This window comes from Zeus faber (assembly GCF_960531495.2).
Source record: "Zeus faber genome assembly, chromosome: 16".
Classification (NCBI taxonomy): domain Eukaryota; kingdom Metazoa; phylum Chordata; class Actinopteri; order Zeiformes; family Zeidae; genus Zeus; species Zeus faber.
The window spans coordinates 30,688,861-30,706,817 of record NC_137202.1 but is presented as its reverse complement, the minus strand read 5'-3'; the positions used below and the strand labels follow the sequence as shown (position 1 = coordinate 30,706,817).

General features: G+C 43.4%; 1 protein-coding gene across 2 annotated transcripts in view; it reads left to right on the top strand.

Moving 5' to 3' along the window:
* psme4a (proteasome activator subunit 4a) overlaps positions 1-17,957 on the top strand; it is a 51,115-nt gene that overhangs the window by 1,284 nt on the left and 31,874 nt on the right. Inside the window, exons 2-11 of one of the 2 annotated variants that reach the window (XM_080016705.1) lie at positions 1,000-1,140; positions 2,590-2,706; positions 5,309-5,365; positions 8,517-8,561; positions 10,286-10,435; positions 10,511-10,574; positions 10,647-10,721; positions 11,387-11,509; positions 11,604-11,696; positions 17,659-17,924. In XM_080016705.1, coding sequence (XP_079872831.1) covers positions 1,000-1,140; positions 2,590-2,706; positions 5,309-5,365; positions 8,517-8,561; positions 10,286-10,435; positions 10,511-10,574; positions 10,647-10,721; positions 11,387-11,509; positions 11,604-11,696; positions 17,659-17,924 — 1,131 coding nt within the window. The remainder of the gene's footprint in view (positions 1-999; positions 1,141-2,589; positions 2,707-5,308; positions 5,366-8,516; positions 8,562-10,285; positions 10,436-10,510; positions 10,575-10,646; positions 10,722-11,386; positions 11,510-11,603; positions 11,697-17,658; positions 17,925-17,957) is intronic. The other variant, XM_080016706.1, reaches the window with a different exon arrangement.

The window sequence follows — 17,957 nt, the reverse complement described above, 5'->3', positions numbered from 1 at the left end:
TCAGGATCTTTTGCAAGGGAGACCCTTAAACATCCAAACATAGATCCAAACCCACATTGTTCAGTAGGACAGAATGAACAATTAAGAAATCTAATACATACTTCCATACATATATGCAGTGAAATGTCTAATTCAAATTGTGCTAATTCCCTGTGAAGCAGCGATTTAGGTTCTAATCAGGAAGTGGAAAACAGTGGCATGCTGACCCAAACGCTGGCAGGATACCAGGCTCCCTCCACAGCAATTTTTTTAAATGTCCTACATTCAGTTTTACAGTTATTATGCCTTAAAACTAATTTAGTAGTCTTACAGTAGTACTTATGAGTTCTTAATTCCAACATAAATGAACGAGTCAAGTTCTGCATCAGTGTCACATTTACATTCTCAGACACCAAACCTACCGAACCCAATTCTTACCTTTTCTAGATTAACCAGCTCACCTTGTACTGGCTTCAGAAGTCCAAAACGTACCTTCTGAAGTTCTGTGTAAAAAGTACCGGTTGTATTTATTCCAGTTCCTAATCCCTTATTTTATCTAATTCCTTTTTTTATCTCCTGTCTCCTTAATGACTTTTGTCTTATATTCGTTGAAAGTGAATCCCTGTCAGCTATGGAAATAAAGGCAGTGGTTTTACAGCATTGCCTTCTTAGAGGACAAATCAGATTGCCAGTATTTGTTCTTCCCATGTTGTAATAATATTTAATCAACCTCAGTACTCTTTACAGCTTGGTCCAGTCTGCTCTTACCAACGTTTATTTGTTGGTGTTTGGGCTTTTACTCAAAAATACCGTTTTATAGGAGCAAAGTTACGAGTTGTCATTCTATTTACCTTAGCTTCTAACTTTTTAGGAACCCGTCTAATCATAAAACCCTTTGTTGCTCTGCAGTGTGTGTTATTTCATGCCTTGTTTTAATGCTCCAGACAGTGTGTTTGGTCTGGTTCTGCCACGTCCTGGCTGAGGTTTTTCACTAAATTACTTATTGTCAATGTTGTTCAGGTACATGCGCCTGTACGGGAGGAAGTTCAGCAAAGAGGACCACGTGCTGTTCATCAAACTGCTGTATGAGCTGGTGACCATCCCCAGGCTGGAGATCAGCATGATGCAGGGCCTGTCCCGCCTCCTCATCAACCTCCTCAAGTAAGAATCAGCATCAACACAAAAGACTTTCTGACTAAAAGAAAACCAAAGGCTGCAAAGTTTGTCATTGTCAACTGTCCTGTGTTACACAGTTATGTGTATGGCTGCCTTTGTTTCCGATTTGCGATTCTTTTTGTGACAGTTAATTGTAAACCAAATAATTGTTCGTGATTAGTACCAGCCCTGACCTTTTTTTAACATAACCTTATTTTACATTTAATTTATTGTCTAAATGAATGCAGATGACAGAAGGAATGGATGCATGAGTTAATGATGAAGACAACTGTTCATTTCAGTCCTGCATATATCCTCATGCTGTATTTAAATCCTGCGTAGATCCTCATGCTGTATTTAAATCCTGCGTAGATCCTGATGCTGTATTTAAATCCTGCGTAGATCCTGATGCTGTGTTTAAATCCTGCGTAGATCCTGATGCTGTATTTAAATCCAGCGTAGATCTTGATGCTGTGTTTAAATCCTGCGTAGATCCTGATGCTGTGTTTAAATCCTGCGTAGATCCTGATGCTGTATTTAAATCCAGCGTAGATCCTGATGCTGTGTTTAAATCCTGCGTAGATCCTGATGCTGTATTTAAATCCAGCGTAGATCTTGATGCTGTATTTAAATCCTGCGTAGATCCTGATGCTGTATTTAAATCCTGCGTAGATCCTGATGCTGTGTTTAAATCCTGCGTAGATCCTGATGCTGTATTTAAATCCAGCGTAGATCTTGATGCTGTGTTTAAATCCTGCGTAGATCCTGATGCTGTGTTTAAATCCTGCGTAGATCCTGATGCTGTATTTAACTCCAGCGTAGATCCCGATGCTGTGTTTAAATCCTGCGTAGATCCCGATGCTGTGTTTAAATCCTGCGTAGATCCCGATGCTGTGTTTAAATCCTGCGTAGATCCTGATGCTGTGTTTAAATCCTGCGTAGATCCTGATGCTGTGTTTAAATCCTGCGTAGATCCTGATGCTGTATTTAAATCCTGCGTAGATCCTGATGCTGTGTTTAAATCCTGCGTAGATCCTGATGCTGTGTTTAAATCCTGCGTAGATCCTGATGCTGTATTTAAATCCTGCGTAGATCCTGATGCTGTGTTTAAATCCTGCGTAGATCCTGATGCTGTATTTAAATCCTGCGTAGATCCTGATGCTGTGTTTAAATCCTGCGTAGATCCTGATGCTGTATTTAAATCCTGCGTAGATCCTGATGCTGTATTTAAATCCTGCGTAGATCCTGATGCTGTATTTAAATCCTGCGTAGATCCTGATGCTGTATTTAAATCCTGCGTAGATCCTGATGCTGTGTTTAAATCCTGCGTAGATCCTGATGCTGTATTTAAATCCTGCGTAGATCCTGATGCTGTGTTTAAATCCTGCGTAGATCCTGATGCTGTATTTAAATTGATTCTGCCTTGCTAACCAATCCAAATGATCGTTCTATCAGAAAACGAGAGCTCCTCTCCAGGGACGACTTGCAGTTGCCGTGGCGACCGCTGTATGAGCTACAGGAGCGGATCCTCTACTCTAAGACAGAGCATCTCGGCCTCAACTGGTTTCCCAAGTAAGCCCCTCTTTGGGGGGGGGGGGGGGGGCAGAGGCTATAAATCCACTCTAGTTGCCGTGTCGAATAAAAACGCTAAAGATATGTCACAATTGATCAAAAATGTTTTACTTGAACAGCAGTTGATTTGACTCTCCAAACACTGACACTAACCAGTTGGCAACCATGCATGAACTGTTGGCTGCCAAGATTCATTATATAATTGAGGGACAACGATCAGTTATACAGTAATTATTATCCATATTTCAATATTCTCACTTGTTTTACCATTTTGATAGAATAAAAAAATGTGCCAGGAAAACAAATTGTTCTTGATTGAATTTTCTAAACATACAGATGTATACCACGCTCATTTATATTATTACCATATGAAAAGTGGTTGACACGGCGGCAACCACACTGCATGAGTTGGTTGACAATGGCCCAAAACTGGCTGACTGGTGCTACTGGTCAACCGTTACCGGTGTATTGTTGTCTGCAACTCTATTGGCTTTTCATTATGTTTAAAACTATTGGTTTTACACTATGTTTAAAGGCGTAATAGACAACTTTTTTGCTTTTACTTATCATTATGAAGTGTTGATTGCACAGTGTTATTAGGACTCTAGAATAATGACCGTTAGATTAGTTCCCTCGAAGCCTCTATCACTATGCATTCCGACTGCCACCGGGTACAAACTCCCGGGAAAATGATGGATTCACGGCAGTGCGTCACAGGAAGTGTGTCAACCAATGCGCAGCCATTAGCGGAAATGGCTGACGGTGGATCCATCTACTCCACTTAGATCATAAACACTCAAATATAAAAACGACTTATTGAAATGGGTTGAACTTTTTATCCTGAAAAGCCGCTGCTACCCAATTTACTTCTATGTATTTACAGTTCAGTTTTACCCATTCGAATATGGCGGAGACGTTGCCATATCGCAGCCGAAGCAATCAATGCGCCGTCTATGATTGTGCAACCAAAATAAATCAAATTCAATGAAACATTGTGACAATTTCAATTGACCTGTTCAGTGAACATGCTTATTTTTTCTCTCTTATTTCCAAAGTTTGTTGATCATTTCCGCCTCACGCTCCAAGGAAACCCTAAAGCCACTAATAGCTAATAATACCACTTGGAAATGCTAGGGGGGTGGGGTTGAAAGGTTGTCTATTACACTTTTAAAGCCACTGGCTTTTCATTATGTTTATAACTGGTGGCTTTTTATTAGGTTTAAAACTACTGTTTTTTCATTATTCACCAAAGCATTGGTAACCATTACCCACCTGTTCAGATTGCGTGGAGCAACTCGGAGCACATTGGCCAGTAGTCATTTGTTAAATTAGTTGACCTTATGTTAAGAATTAAATATTTTGAATAAAATACAACTTGAATTAAGCTGGAGCAAAACATGACCTTACACCCATTTTAACTGTCGTTCTTCTAAACATCATGCACCATTCCTTAAGGGATCAGTTCTATATTTTCCAAGCCAGGTCTTAACATGTTGGTTCCATCATTTATAACTGTTCATAGCACATCCTCACTGAACACTTTAATATTGAGAAACCTAGCAGCTCTGCTGCAGCTTCTCACTTTGCTTAAATGCAGTCCAATGGGGTAAATGCTGTATTACAAAGAATTAAGAAAAAGAGAAATCTTCTTTTCGGAGATTTACAAGAAACATAATATTACAAGAAACATTATATTCAGTCTTTATATCTCATACTTGGAAAAAATGGTCGCAACATGTGTTTTTCCAGGTTCTATTGATTATTTTGCAGGAAGTTGCATCTTACTGACAACCTGGGTTACACAATGCAATGGATGTACTGCCTTGTTTACAAAAAAAATTACAAAATAAAATACGATGTGTTCGTACTGTACCATCCCCAAACCACGAGCAGTCCAAATATGGGCTGGCGGTGTGCAAGGCATAAAAATTGCAGGACATTATGCATAAGAATCCCACAGATATGTGGCGGGCCGCGCCACAGCCCACCACGTAACTGCCCCAATCCTCTCGCATCCCACCCGTCCCACAAACCCTAGTCTAGTTGATAATTTTTTTGTGTGTGTGCGCTTAGTTTGCGTGAATATGGCATTAAAATTGCGGGAGGAACACCGCGGCCCAGGTCACAGCTGTAACCCCCCCCCACCACCACCACCAAAAAAAAAAAGACTGCTAAGTTTCTCAATAGTAAAGTGTTCACTCTGCTTGTGCTATGCTATAATGTGCTATTATAAATGATGGTAACCAACATTTGAATAAGGGGTTGAAAAATAGTGAACCAATCCTTTGATAGTATTCTTGAGGTTTAAACAAGCAACTGCCCTTATTCCATTTCTCCCAGCAAGCAGTGCGAGGTGCTCTTTTATGGTGCTGTGGAAACATTGTATGCTTTTCATAGAAAGGCCTTGGAGTCACATCAGCATTATGATGCCGAGAAGCAAGCTGCATTTATTTTATTTACATGTTAACATCACACACTATAATCTTTTACCACCCGCAGAACACAGTGATTTACTGAATGTCTCACATGTTCATATTTGGATGATTGGCATTTTGAAGTGTGCTGAAAGTGCTTTTATTCCTCTGTCTCCTCCCACATTCAGTTCTCCACGGCCTCGTTCATCCTCTAAACTCGTTATGATAAAATTGTTTCAGAGGTGGTAAGGACAAATCCTTCTCTTTGTGTTTTACTTTGAATTCATCTTTTTTGCGGCACCTGTTTTTAATATTATGCATGTAAAAACCGAATCCCCCCCCCCCTCCCCCAGGCAGCTTGTTCAATGTGAAAGGAGGAAAATCAATACCATATCAATGTTAACATCCCACCCATATTGGAGACTGTCGCACTGCAGCTAACTGATACCCCCCACCCCCTCCATCTCAACCATGTCAGAATTGATTTATTTTGAATACAGTTTATGTTGGTATGTTGAATTTGTCTAAATTTCTGTTGAAATTATATTTTTAATCCAAGCGTTGCAACAGTGAAGTATCAAAATAAAAGTGGCTGTAGTCAGGACAGAACTGGACAGAAGTCTGTGTGTAGTATGTTTTATGTATGTACAGCATTAACTTTAGCTGTAATACAGGGGTCTGAACCACAGTAACTCTTATGTGGAATTCTGCTCGGAGTGACTTACAGTTGGCCTCTTACGTTGACCTCCTGCTTTTTGACTCTTGCTGTTGGCGTTCTTCTGTCGTCCTCCTACCGTCGGCCTCTTACCGTCGCCGTCCGACTGTCTGTGTCCTACCGTCGGCGTCTTACCGTTACCATCGCCATCCGACTGTCACCGTCCTACTGTTGCCGTCTGACTGTTGACGTCTGACTGTCGGCATCCTACCCTCGGCGTCTTACCCTCAGCGTCTTACCGTCGACGTCCGACTGTCGGCTTCCTGCTGTCACCCGTCCTACTGACGGAGTCCTGCTGTTGACCAACCTTACCGTGACCGCCGACTGTCGGCGTCTAACCGTCGCGTTCCTACTGTCGCCGTCTTATTGCAGTCTTACTGCTGACATCCTATCGTCGGCGTCTTACTGTCAACGTCCAACTGTCAGCTTGTTATTGTCCCTCGTCCTGCTGTCCGTGTCCTGCTGTCGACCATCCTACTGTCGGCCTTCTACTGTTGCCGTCCTGTCGGCTGTCCTACTGTCGGCGATCCTACTGTCGGCGATCCTACTGTCGGCGATCCTACTGTCGGCGATCCTACTGTCGGCGATCCTACTGTCGGCTATCCTTCTGTCGGCTATCCTACTGTCGGCTATCCTACTGTCGGCGTCCTACTTTCGGCTATCCTACTGTCGGCATCCTACTGTCGGCGTCCTACTTTCGGCTATCCTACTGTCGGCATCCTACTGTCGGCTGTCCTACTATCGGTTGTCCTAATTTCGGCGTCCGACTGTCGGCCTCCTGTCGGCCTCCTGTCGGCCTCCTGTCGGCCTCCTGTCGCTGTCCTGTCAGCTGCCCTAATGTCGGCGTCCTTCTGTCAGTTGTCCTTCTGTCAGCTGTCCTTCTGTCGGCCGTCCTACTGTCGACCGTCCTACTGTCGGCCGTCCTTTTGTCGGCCGTCCTACTGTCGGCCGTCCTACTGTCGGCCGTCCTAATGCCGGCCGTCCTAATGCCGGTCTCCTACTGTCGGCGCCCTTCTGTCGGCGTCCTTCTATAGGCCTCCTGTCATAGTCCTGTCGCCGTCCTGCAGTAGGTCGTCCTAATGTCGGCCGTCCTAATGTCGGCCTCCTGCTGTCCTGTCGGCATCCTGCTGTCGGCCGTCCTCCTGTTGCCGTGGTCTTGTTGCCGTCTTCCTGTCGGCCTCCCCCTGTTGGCCTCCTCCTGTTGGCCTCTCTCTCACGCTTGGTTTCCTCTCGCTGATAGCGGTGTAAGCCTAACAGTTTACTGAGACCAAAAAGTGGGGAGTTCCCTCTCCCGATTTTAGTGTATAGCTCACTCGTTTAGCCTTTGATCATTTTGTTGAATTTGTAGTGCATGACAAATTCCTTCCTGGGGCTCCTACTGTCTGCCGTCCTACTGTGGCTGTCGTCCTGTCGGCCCCCTATGCTTGGCCCCTCTCTCTTAACAATTTACCGCAGACCAAACCCCGCTAAATGTGCATAATTTGGAGTTCCCTCTCCTCCGATTTTAGTGTATAGCTCAATCATTTAGCCTCTGATTATTTTGTTGAATTTACCTTTCTGTGGCTGGAAGTTTCTTGTTTCACGGTCAACAGAGCGGTGGAGTGGTTTTAGTCAGTTCTGCTTTAGGTTGGTCAGATAAGCTGAAGTAAAGGCTAATTTATAGTTCTGCGTTGAATGGCTGCCGTAGGTAAGCCGTGGGTCTTAACACCACTGGCGTAGCTTACGTGCACCTCTCCAGAGATTTAACTACACGTCAGGGCAGTGCAAGACCGCAGGAGATGTGATTGGTCCGCTTTTTCCCGCTATGTATTTCTGGTTTATTTCCGCCAACAGTGGTGGGAAAAATGGAGCAGATCAAAGAGGCTGAGGAAAATTTCAATTTATACAACATCATCTGCTAACTACAAAGACCAACAAATGACACTCAATTTGTGGTGTGAAATATGTGCGGAGATCGTATGTGACACCCTGGAATGTATCCCTTTTTATTCCGTCTGTGCTAAAATACTCTACACTGCTCCACTGCTACACTCTACATCTAGCATTTTGGCGGTCTATGTGCATAATCAAATGCATAAACACCCACCCCTTACCTGCGGCGGCTATTCAGCACAGAACGATAAATCAGCATTAAGAGGCCAAGTGTTTGGTGGGATTGGAGATTCAAATCTGGCTTTTACATGCATGTGAGCTAGTAGGGGGGTTATATTGGTCTCTACGGCTTTCAGTGCTGTTATGTGACCAGAGTCTTAGCTTTGCTGGAGCTAAACACATCAGGAGTTTGCTTCCAAATTAGAAAGAAAGCCTTATTAATAGCAGCAATCCAAAACCATTCAAAGCAGATGGTTACAGCAGCAGGTGACATGAAGGGCGCCTGCATATCGAGATCTTGAACCATTAAGTGTGATATATCAGTGTTAGTCCAACTACTTAAAAATTAGTGTGATCAGCCTATTTTTATGTGAAATAGTTCCATCATTCCAGTTTCTGCACCACACACAGTCCCTATGATTTAGTGACATTTCAGTGTCCACTGGTCAGTTTTTTAGCATCTCTGTGTGCATGCAGTCAGACTGAGTCTAATTGCGTCGGTGTGATCATCGTTTGATTAAGTGTCACCATAACATTGATGTCCTGCTGTTCGCTGAATTCTGATTTCTCTCTCTCGTCCTTCTGTTCAGCTCTGTGGAATGTGTGTTAAAAACACTGGTGAAAAGCTGCAGACCGTAAGTACACCTACCTTTCTGTCCAGGCTTCTAAGTGTGTCATTCTCTAATTTAATTGAAACAAAAATATCACCCACTCATTACATGAAATTAAGAGCAAAACGATTGTTTGTGATCCTGACTTTCATAAAATGTATTCTGAACGATAAGGAGTTTTGTTTCATTTATATATAAATATAGATATATATTTTTTGCGGTTTATTTTTTAAATGTGGTCAATATCATCTGACCCTTATGTGCAGAAGTTACAAAGATGTGACACACGGCACATTGTCGTACTGAAGTAAACATGGCCGGTACATGCACGGTGGTTGCAGGGCAGTGTGGGACCGTGTACGTTGGCTCAAACTCGTGGATGAAATCGTGGATAAATCCAAACAGGATCACGATGTTTGTTTTTGTTTCGTTTTGTAGGGAAATTTAGTCAAAATACATCTAAAATAAAAACACAATGTGTGTGTGTGTGTGTGTGTGTGTGTGTGTGCGCACACAATTTTAGAATCGGTGCTATTCATAAAACGCAGCGAGCGCAGGTGTTCCCTCCCAGGGTCTGTCTATTTATCTTTTTATCGAGCCATTTGTTATTTTCCCTCCCCGCACTGTATACATTTAACAGTGGTGAGCGGGTGTGGTCAAGAGGTTTATTTGTCACATATACATACGGTCATAAACATATGCAGTGAAATGTCATGTGCGGGTGGGGCGGGTGCTGTGCCGACCACGGTGCGGGTGGGTGTGACTGTGGTGCACCTTGCTCTGCTCGTTGGTCACGAAGTCGGGGGTGGAATTCAAAACAAAGGTACTTTTTTTTTTTTTTTTTTCTCCGCGTCCCTGATCCGTGAACATTTTGTTTGCTGGGGTCCAGTCCGTGCTCTAGATTGACGCCATGGCTCCAACACTGTATTTGTTATTTGCAACACCACCGCCTTGTGCACTCCTAGCAAGCATGAACTCGGCTTTAGGCTGATAATCTGATGATCTGATATAATTCTGGTCTAGTTTCTGTTACTATGAGAAGCGAGAGTAACGTACGGTCGCCTCAGACCAGAATATGGGGCAAGGAGTTCCTTGGGGGTTCTGCAAGCTCATTGAGGGTTCTGGATGGTGTTTGAGGAATCTCTGATGACTGTGTTGTCACACATCACATGATGAGCTGTGAAAATCCCTCCATTAGACTCTGAGCTTGTTTGTGTCGCAGGATTTACACAAAAAGAAAAAGCTAAAAATGTTTCATGGTTTAACTTGTAATCTCCCTTTTTGGAACATTGCACAAGGACATGATGGTGATGGCATCTTGTGATATATGGGTAGTCAAGTCTATACAAACACAGAATGTAGAGCCTTGATGAATGCAAATAACCCAATTTCAAAGGTGCACTGCCAGTCCTACACGGAGCCTCCGGGTTCCCTGGCGTTACCTCAACTGTATTTGATAAATTCAATAAAAATCAAAGGCTGATTTTATATAACCGGCCTTCTAGCCTTCCACCCATATTTCCTGATTCTTACTGCTTTTCTGACTGGTGTGGTGAACTTTGGAAGGGCCCTGAGCTCTTCTCTCTAAGTTGTACATACATAACTCTCCACAAGCTGATCCTAGCTAAGTTTGCGTGCTTATCTGGCATTAGGCGTTCTTTGTCTCTAATACCACCCAACAGTGATCAGAAGTCAAACTAAATGACAAAAACATAACAAATTTGTCTGGCTCCTTTTTTTCTCGGTAGATACTTTCTGGAATCTGCCACTCAGGAGATGCTGGAGGAATGGAGGCCTTTGCTTTGCCCATTCGACGTCACCATGCAGAGAGCCATCAGCTACTTTGAGCTCTTCCTGCCCACGACCCTCCCCCCCGAGCTGCACCACAAGGGCTTCAGGTACGAACCTCTATATACCAGTGTTTTCCTCCATTTAGGACAGACTGAACCTAATGGGTTGTTTGTCTCTGACAGGTTGTGGTTTGATGAGCTGATGAGCCTCTGGATGTCTGTGCAGAACCTTCCAGGCTGGGAGGTGGTGAGTACACTCCTTTGCTGGAAACAACAGAAATATTCACTTTCTTGGTCTCATATCTTTGTTTTCTTGCAGCATCTGGTGAACCTCTTTGCTCGCTTGGCCAATGACAACATTGGCTACATCGACTGGGATCCCTACATCCCCAAGGCGAGTAAGCACCATGCTGTGTGGCACTTGTTTTGGTGTTTGTGCTAAAGCCTCCTCGTGGGCCTCCATGACCTCAGCTGATGGTGTGGATTTCATAACCGCAGCCATCACTGTGTCAGAAACAGACTCTCAGGTTACTGTGGTGTTCTTCCTGAGCGACGCAGATGGTAAACCACTTATTACGTCTGTGTTGTCTGTTGTACAACCTTTTGCAAGGTAATCACTTAATCACCACAAACATACTCAGTTATTACACAACATGAAGTAATAAACAACAAAATGGCGGTAAAACCTTATGACAAGTTATCCAAACCCAGACAGACAAAAAGTAAACTGTTTACTTTAGTTTTAGAAATTTATCTCAGTTTAAATTGTCCTATCAAACTACTCATGCATCATTCATCAGCTCTATTTTAATGTAAATCAAATAAAAATCTGGATCTGCATGAGAATCATTTGCAAAAAATAGGTTCAGTAGTACGTGTGTATGTATGTATTATTGGCTCTATTATATCAAGAGATTTAAAGGACATTTGAGAGCAAGAACTTTTATACTTTTACCTAAGTAGAAATGTCAATTTGGTACTTTCACTTATACAATTGTACATTTGTGATGTGCTATTTGTGCTATTACTTAACCTGACTGCTCTTTGCTTTCATCATAGATTTTCACCAGAATCCTGCGGAGTCTGAACCTCCCGGTGGGAACGAGCCAAATGTTTGTTCCTCGATACATCACCAATGCCTACGACATCGGCCATGTTGTCCTGTGGGTCTCATCCTTACTGGTCAGTACACAATCAATGATACCTTGTTGAGATGCTCTCTGTAGCGCTCGTCAGTGCACAATCACTGAGTGAATCTTTAAATGTGCTGTTCCAGGGGGGACCCAGCAAGCAGGCCCAGGCCCAGCTCAGCGGCCTCTTCCTCAGCATCACCTCCTTCTTCCACCCCTCCAACCACGGCCGCTGGCTGGTGAGTCACTTTCCACTGCTTCCTGCCTGATAATCGTGGAACAACACAACTCTTATCTGGTCTGTAGATTATGTATACTTTATCCATACTGCAGTCAGTAGAAATATTCCATCTTTAAAGGGAGATTCCAGTATTTTTTGTATTGTGTATCCCAATACGTAGGATGGATCAATTCAAAAGATCTGTTTATCTAATGGGGTCGGGTTTGATACAAGGACAATGCAGAGGAGAGGCGCTGACGTACCAAGATAGCTGCCACTGACGCGCAAAGGTCTATTGAATCCACTATCGCAGTTGAGTCACCTTACCAAGATGGCTGCCACTGATGTGGAACAGTGTTGAATCCGCTATTGCGACAGCATTAAACAAACTGGACGTTATATTTTCTCTAAATAGTTGTTGTTGATAAGAAAGATATGTTTGTCATACGTCCGACAGGATTTGGTAAATGTTAAATTTACCAACTCGCTCAGCGCTACGTCACATGTTTGATTGTTCTTGATGGTTGTAGGTCCATCCCATTGCTTCCAGAGACATTTTGGTCTGCGCCCGTTGGTAACTCCCCTTGAAGAAGAGAGATTACAGATGAATACGCATTGTGAATTGATATGGCGATGCCAGGCTACAGTAATAAGTTCTGCTTCCATGTAGGGAATGCAACAGTGCTTATTAAAGGGGACCTATTATGCAAAACTCAGTTTTTCAGTGCTTGTGCACATACATTCTCTGATGGGTCTCTAATGGGCCTCCTAACAGACAAACTGTGAAAACACTTCCTAATATGAGCCATTCAGCTTTGCTCACTTCAGTAGAATTACAACCGCCCCCATCTGGGTAACTCCACCCGCACCTGGAGCATGATCGGATCCGTTAGCATTAAAGCTAAGAACTAATCTTGGGAAGTGCACTGTTGTTGGCTTACAGACCACCATAAATCTTTTAAAAGGAAGAGTAATTAATAAGGGCTGCCTTTGAAAGTCAACGAGTTGAATCATCAGTGGGAAACCCGTCAGTCAGCTGAGAGTCTTCAAGCCGAGCAGTCCTTTTGTTTTGGTCAGTCAGTGTGCATTACAAGAAAGAAGACACACCACACTACAACACATGCTTGCGCACACACGCACACACGCACATGCTTTGATGGTGGCCGGTGAAATGGATCCTCTGCATTTGACCCATCCTGGCTTGTCCTTCCTCCGGGGGCACAGCCAGGAGCAGTGGGCAGCATACGTGGACGCGCCCGGGGACCAGGTGATAAGTGGTCAGACGAGGATGGGTGCATGTTTTTGAGGGGGGTCCTTACTGACGTGAGGTGGAGGAAACCCCATGTGAGCACGGGGAGAACATGCAAACTCCACACAGAAAGGCTCCTATTTGGGAGATAACCCACCGGAGCACGGTGCCAACAGCGCCCCAGGCGGGAATCGAACCCAGGACCTTCTTGCTGTGAGGCAGCAGTAAAATGCACTGCGCCACCGTGCCACTGACAGGATGCCAATGACAGGATTAAACAGATGGAAGCTTACAAAATGCACAGGGATAACATTTCAATGGGGAATCATAAATATATTTTTATATGTGTGAATGGAACACGACTTTCAATGCGCCCCGATCGCCGTTCCTCCAAATGAAACAAGTAAAAGGGGTGTAGGGGCGGGGTATGGAGGAACGGGACACAACACGTTGACTTCTTTAGAGTATTTTCTGCGCATTTTTTCCAACATTTCCATAACAGAATGGCACAAAAAAGCTCCAAGCCCCGCAGTATCCCACCGATGCTCCAAGCTCCGCCCTGCTCAGGATACCTCTGTGAAAGTCGGAACAAACGTTCAAATTAAGCCCCATAGATCTAATATGAGTGAACATTCAGCAACTGGATTGATTATTTCTCACCTCAAATGTGTTCAGAAATAGATTTTAGTGGACTGATGATGGTGAAATCAGTGAAAAATTAAATGGAATCCTGAGTAAAGCCTCATGCAACTAGAGGCTCGCTAGGGTAGCTCCTCCCACTTAAACTGCCCGTTTTCAGACAGGGTGGATTGCACGCATGTTAGAATGGCTCACATGCATAATCTGAGTGGTATTTTCAGCGAAAAAAAATCAAACAGGTTTAGGGGACCTCAGAGACCGTATATTAACATGGTGAAAGGAGCATAATAGGTGCACTTTAAGGCTGAGGCGAAGATGCACACATCTGTCATGGGCATCGTAGGCTTAGGGTGGTGGCTGATGTATCTTTTATAATATTGATTTCTTGATGTGAGGCTAGATATGGACTGGCATTGTGGTCCTGTAAATATGATATACAGTGGGGCAAAAAAGTATTTAGTCACCAATTGTGCAAGTTCTCCCACTTAAAAAGATGAGAGAGGCCTGTAATTTTCATCATAGGTACACTTCGACTATGAGAGACAGAATGGGGGGGAAAGAATCCGGGAAATCACATTGTAGGATTTTTAAGGAATTAATTGGTAAATTCCTCGGTAAAATAAGTATTTGGTCACCTACAAACAAGCAAGATTTCTGGCTTTCACAGACCTGTAACTTTTTCTTCAAGAGGCTCCTCTGTCCTCCACTCGTTACCTGTATTAATGGCACCTGTTTGAACTCGTTATCAGTATATAAGACACCTGTCCACAACCTCAAACAGTCACACTCCAAACTCCACTATGGCCAAGACAGAAGAGCTGTCAAAAGACACAGAAACAAAATTGTAGACCTGCACCAGGCTGGGAAGACTGAATCTGCAATAGGTAAGCAGCTTGTTGTGAAGAAATCAACTGTGGGAGCAATTATTAGAAAATGGAAGACATACAAGACCACTGATAATCTCCCTCCATCTGGGGCTCCACGCAAGATCTCACCCCCTGGGGTCAAAATGATCACAAGAACGGTGAGCAAACATCCCAGAACCACACGGGGGGACCTAGTGAATGACCTGCAGAGAGCTGGGACCAAAGTAACAAAGGCTACCATCAGTAACACACTACGCCGCCAGGGACTCAGATCCTGCAGTGCCAGACGTGTCCCCCTGCTTAAGCCAGTACATGTCCAGGCCCGTCTGAAGTTTGCTAGAGAGCATTTGGATGATCCAGAAGAGGATTGGGAGAATGTCATATGGTCAGATGAAACCAAAATAGAACTTTTTGGTAAAAACTCAACTTGTCGTGTTTGGAGGAGAAAGAAAGCTGAGTTGCAGCCAAAGAACACCATACCTACTGTGAAGCATGGGGGTGGAAACATCACGCTTTGGGGCTGTTTTTCTGCAAAGGGACCAGGACGACTGATCCGTGTAAAGGAAAGAATGAATGGGGCCATGTATCGTGAGATTTTGAGTGAATGACCCCAATGACAATGATCCCAAACACACCGCCTGGGCAACGGAGTGGCTTCGTAAGAAGCATTTCAAGGTCCTGGAGTGGCCTAGCCAGTCTCCAGATCTCAACCCCATAGAAAATCTTTGGAGGGAGTTGAAACTCCATGTTGCCCAGCGACAGCCCCAAAACATCACTGCTCTAGAGGAGATCTGCATGAAGGAAAGTGTGTGAAAACCTTGTGAAGACTTACAGAAAAAGTTTGACCTCTGTCATTGCAAACAAAGGGTATATAACAAAGTATTGAGTTGAACTTTTGTTATTGACCAAATACTTATTTTCCACCATCATTTGCAAATAAATTCTTTAAAAATCAGACAATGTAATTTTCTGGATTTTTTTTCTCATTTTGTCTCTCATAGTTGAGGTGAACCTATGATGAAAATAACAGGCCTCTCTCATCTTTTTAAGTGGGAGAACTTGCACAATTGGTGGCTGACTAAATACTTTTTTGCCCCACTGTATAGTTAAATGTTGTCTCTCCAAAATATAATAATATAATATAGTCAAATTATCTATTGTGAGGTATTTGTCAAGAAATATTGTAATATTTGCTTTTATCAATATTGCCCAGCCCTTGTGGGTGGTCTTCATGATGCCCCTCTGGAAACTTCTAAAAGTAAAGTTAGTGATGATCAGTTTTCCCAGTAACGATTTGTGTAACAAATAAGGAATACAATTTCCGCAATAATAGTAACCCCCCCCCCCCAAAAAAACGTACTTACTTTTGTTGATTCATTTTCGTTATCACTGTGCCGCATTTTGGGTTTTCATCCACGATTGGAGAAATCACATTTTGTAATCATTTGCTCTCATTGGGTATATCTGCTGTAGGTCAAGACAAATACTTTGTGTGATCTGATCACGCTCATGTCATAGGACAGCTGCACATGCGGCCCCGCCCCTAAGCTATGTCGCAAATCTGCGGCAGAACTGCTTGACAGTAATATATTACGTCTTGGTGTTTTACGTCATCTGCACATAGGAGTGAATGTAAACAAACATGGGTGGAGGTGTGTGTGTGTATATATATATATATATATATATATATATATATATGTATTTACATTTTTTTGCTGGTGAAAGTTACAGGAGGATATGAAACATAAACACAACAATCATTGTTTCATTATCATCATTAACTGTCTTCCATGCCATGTTCTAGGGCTTCTGGAGGAACTTTTGAGTTGCTCCGCTCCCGCCCATCACTTGAGCTTTGCACGCCGTTGGCGAGGGGGAAGGGACGGTTCATTAGGTTTTCTCGTGTCAGATTATTATTCATTAATTCTAGGGCTGTATCCTAACCGACTCAGAACTTGTTCGCTTCTATCGGTTTTATCCTGTTCTTATTGTTATGCACACTGACAAGAAAAAAGAAAAACAATTTGAATAACTAGTCCAGCACTGGTGATGATGTGAGGAAGTATGAAGATTCATTCTTCCAGAAAGCTTCATATGGTCAGTCTCTTTTCCATCAGTAACTGCTTTAGGAATATGGTGACCTGAGCTTGCGGGGTGGGGAGGTGGTATTAAAGGTCACTGGGATCTGGGCTTCATACACAGAGCTTTATTTTTGGCGAGGGGGAGTTTGGTGTTTACTCTAGACGGTTTCTTGGAAACCTGTCAGATGTTCTCATCTCATGTAAACAGAGTTTTGCACGGTGTGCCCCGGTGGCTCACCTGGTAGAGCGTGTACCATCTTCAAGGCTGAAGTCCTTGCCGCGGCCATCTGCTGCATGTCATCCCCTCTCGCTCCCCTGCCCTCCCTGTCCGTCTATACTGTTACTGTCGAACAAAACATGAAAATTATCAAAAAAAGTAATTGAGAGAGTTTCGCGCGTTTTTGCAGTCTGTTCTTTTTACAAACTGCCTCCTCAAAGGACCTGAACTAGTCAGCACACACTATACCTTACTGACCCTTTTCCTGGTCATAGCTAGCATTTTTACATTTGCTTCAGGCTATTCAAATGGGATTAACTAATCCAAAATACAGCAAATTAAGTAACTTTGACATATACTTGTTATTATAGTCAGTGAGACCAGGAGATCATTGTAAGGTTTCTCACCATATCGGTCAGTTTTTTTCCGAAAGCCGTCAGTAAAATGTCTGTGCAGACTCGTAAACTGACTAAAATCCATTTTCACACCAGTACGGCCCTTTGACTTAGCTCACAGCCGGTCATGATGTCACAGGTGGACACGAGTTTGATTTTAGACTGTCAAGTCAACAGCTGTGCATTGGCAAGAATTTGGCGATACTTATCACGATACAGGGGTTACGATTCAATATATTGCGATACTGTCAGCAAGGGAATATATTGCATTTTTTAAAATCTAATTTCAGGAAAACTGTCAAAGTATAAAGAACACAGCACCATACATAAAAAGATTAAAAAAAAAAAAAAAAAAGTTACTGTTTTTATGCAATCAGGACAGTGAGATCTGCATTTGTATTTATTATAGTCCCTGTAACACAACTTTTTGTGCAATTTGAGAAAAGGAATTAAGAACTGCCTATATCAGTAAAAAATAAAAGCGCTTGCAGGATTCTTTAGGTAAGCAAAGTAATGGTGCTGTCTTTGGTCCAGATGAAGCTGATGAAGCTGCTCCAACGGCTCCCTGCCACTGTGGTGCGCCGGCTGTACCGGGAGCGCTACAGGAAGCCCAGCTGGCTGCCCTCTGTCCCAGACAGCCACAAGCTGACAGAGCACGACATCACAGAGTTTGTGGAGAGCATGATGCAGCCTGTCCTGCTCGCCATGTTCAGCAAGACGGGCAGCCTGGACGCCGCACAAGCCTTGCAGAACCTGGCGCTGCTCAGGCCCGAGCTGGTCATCCCCCCCCTGTTGGAGAAGTATGTTTCATATACATTATGCCTTTTAGTGTA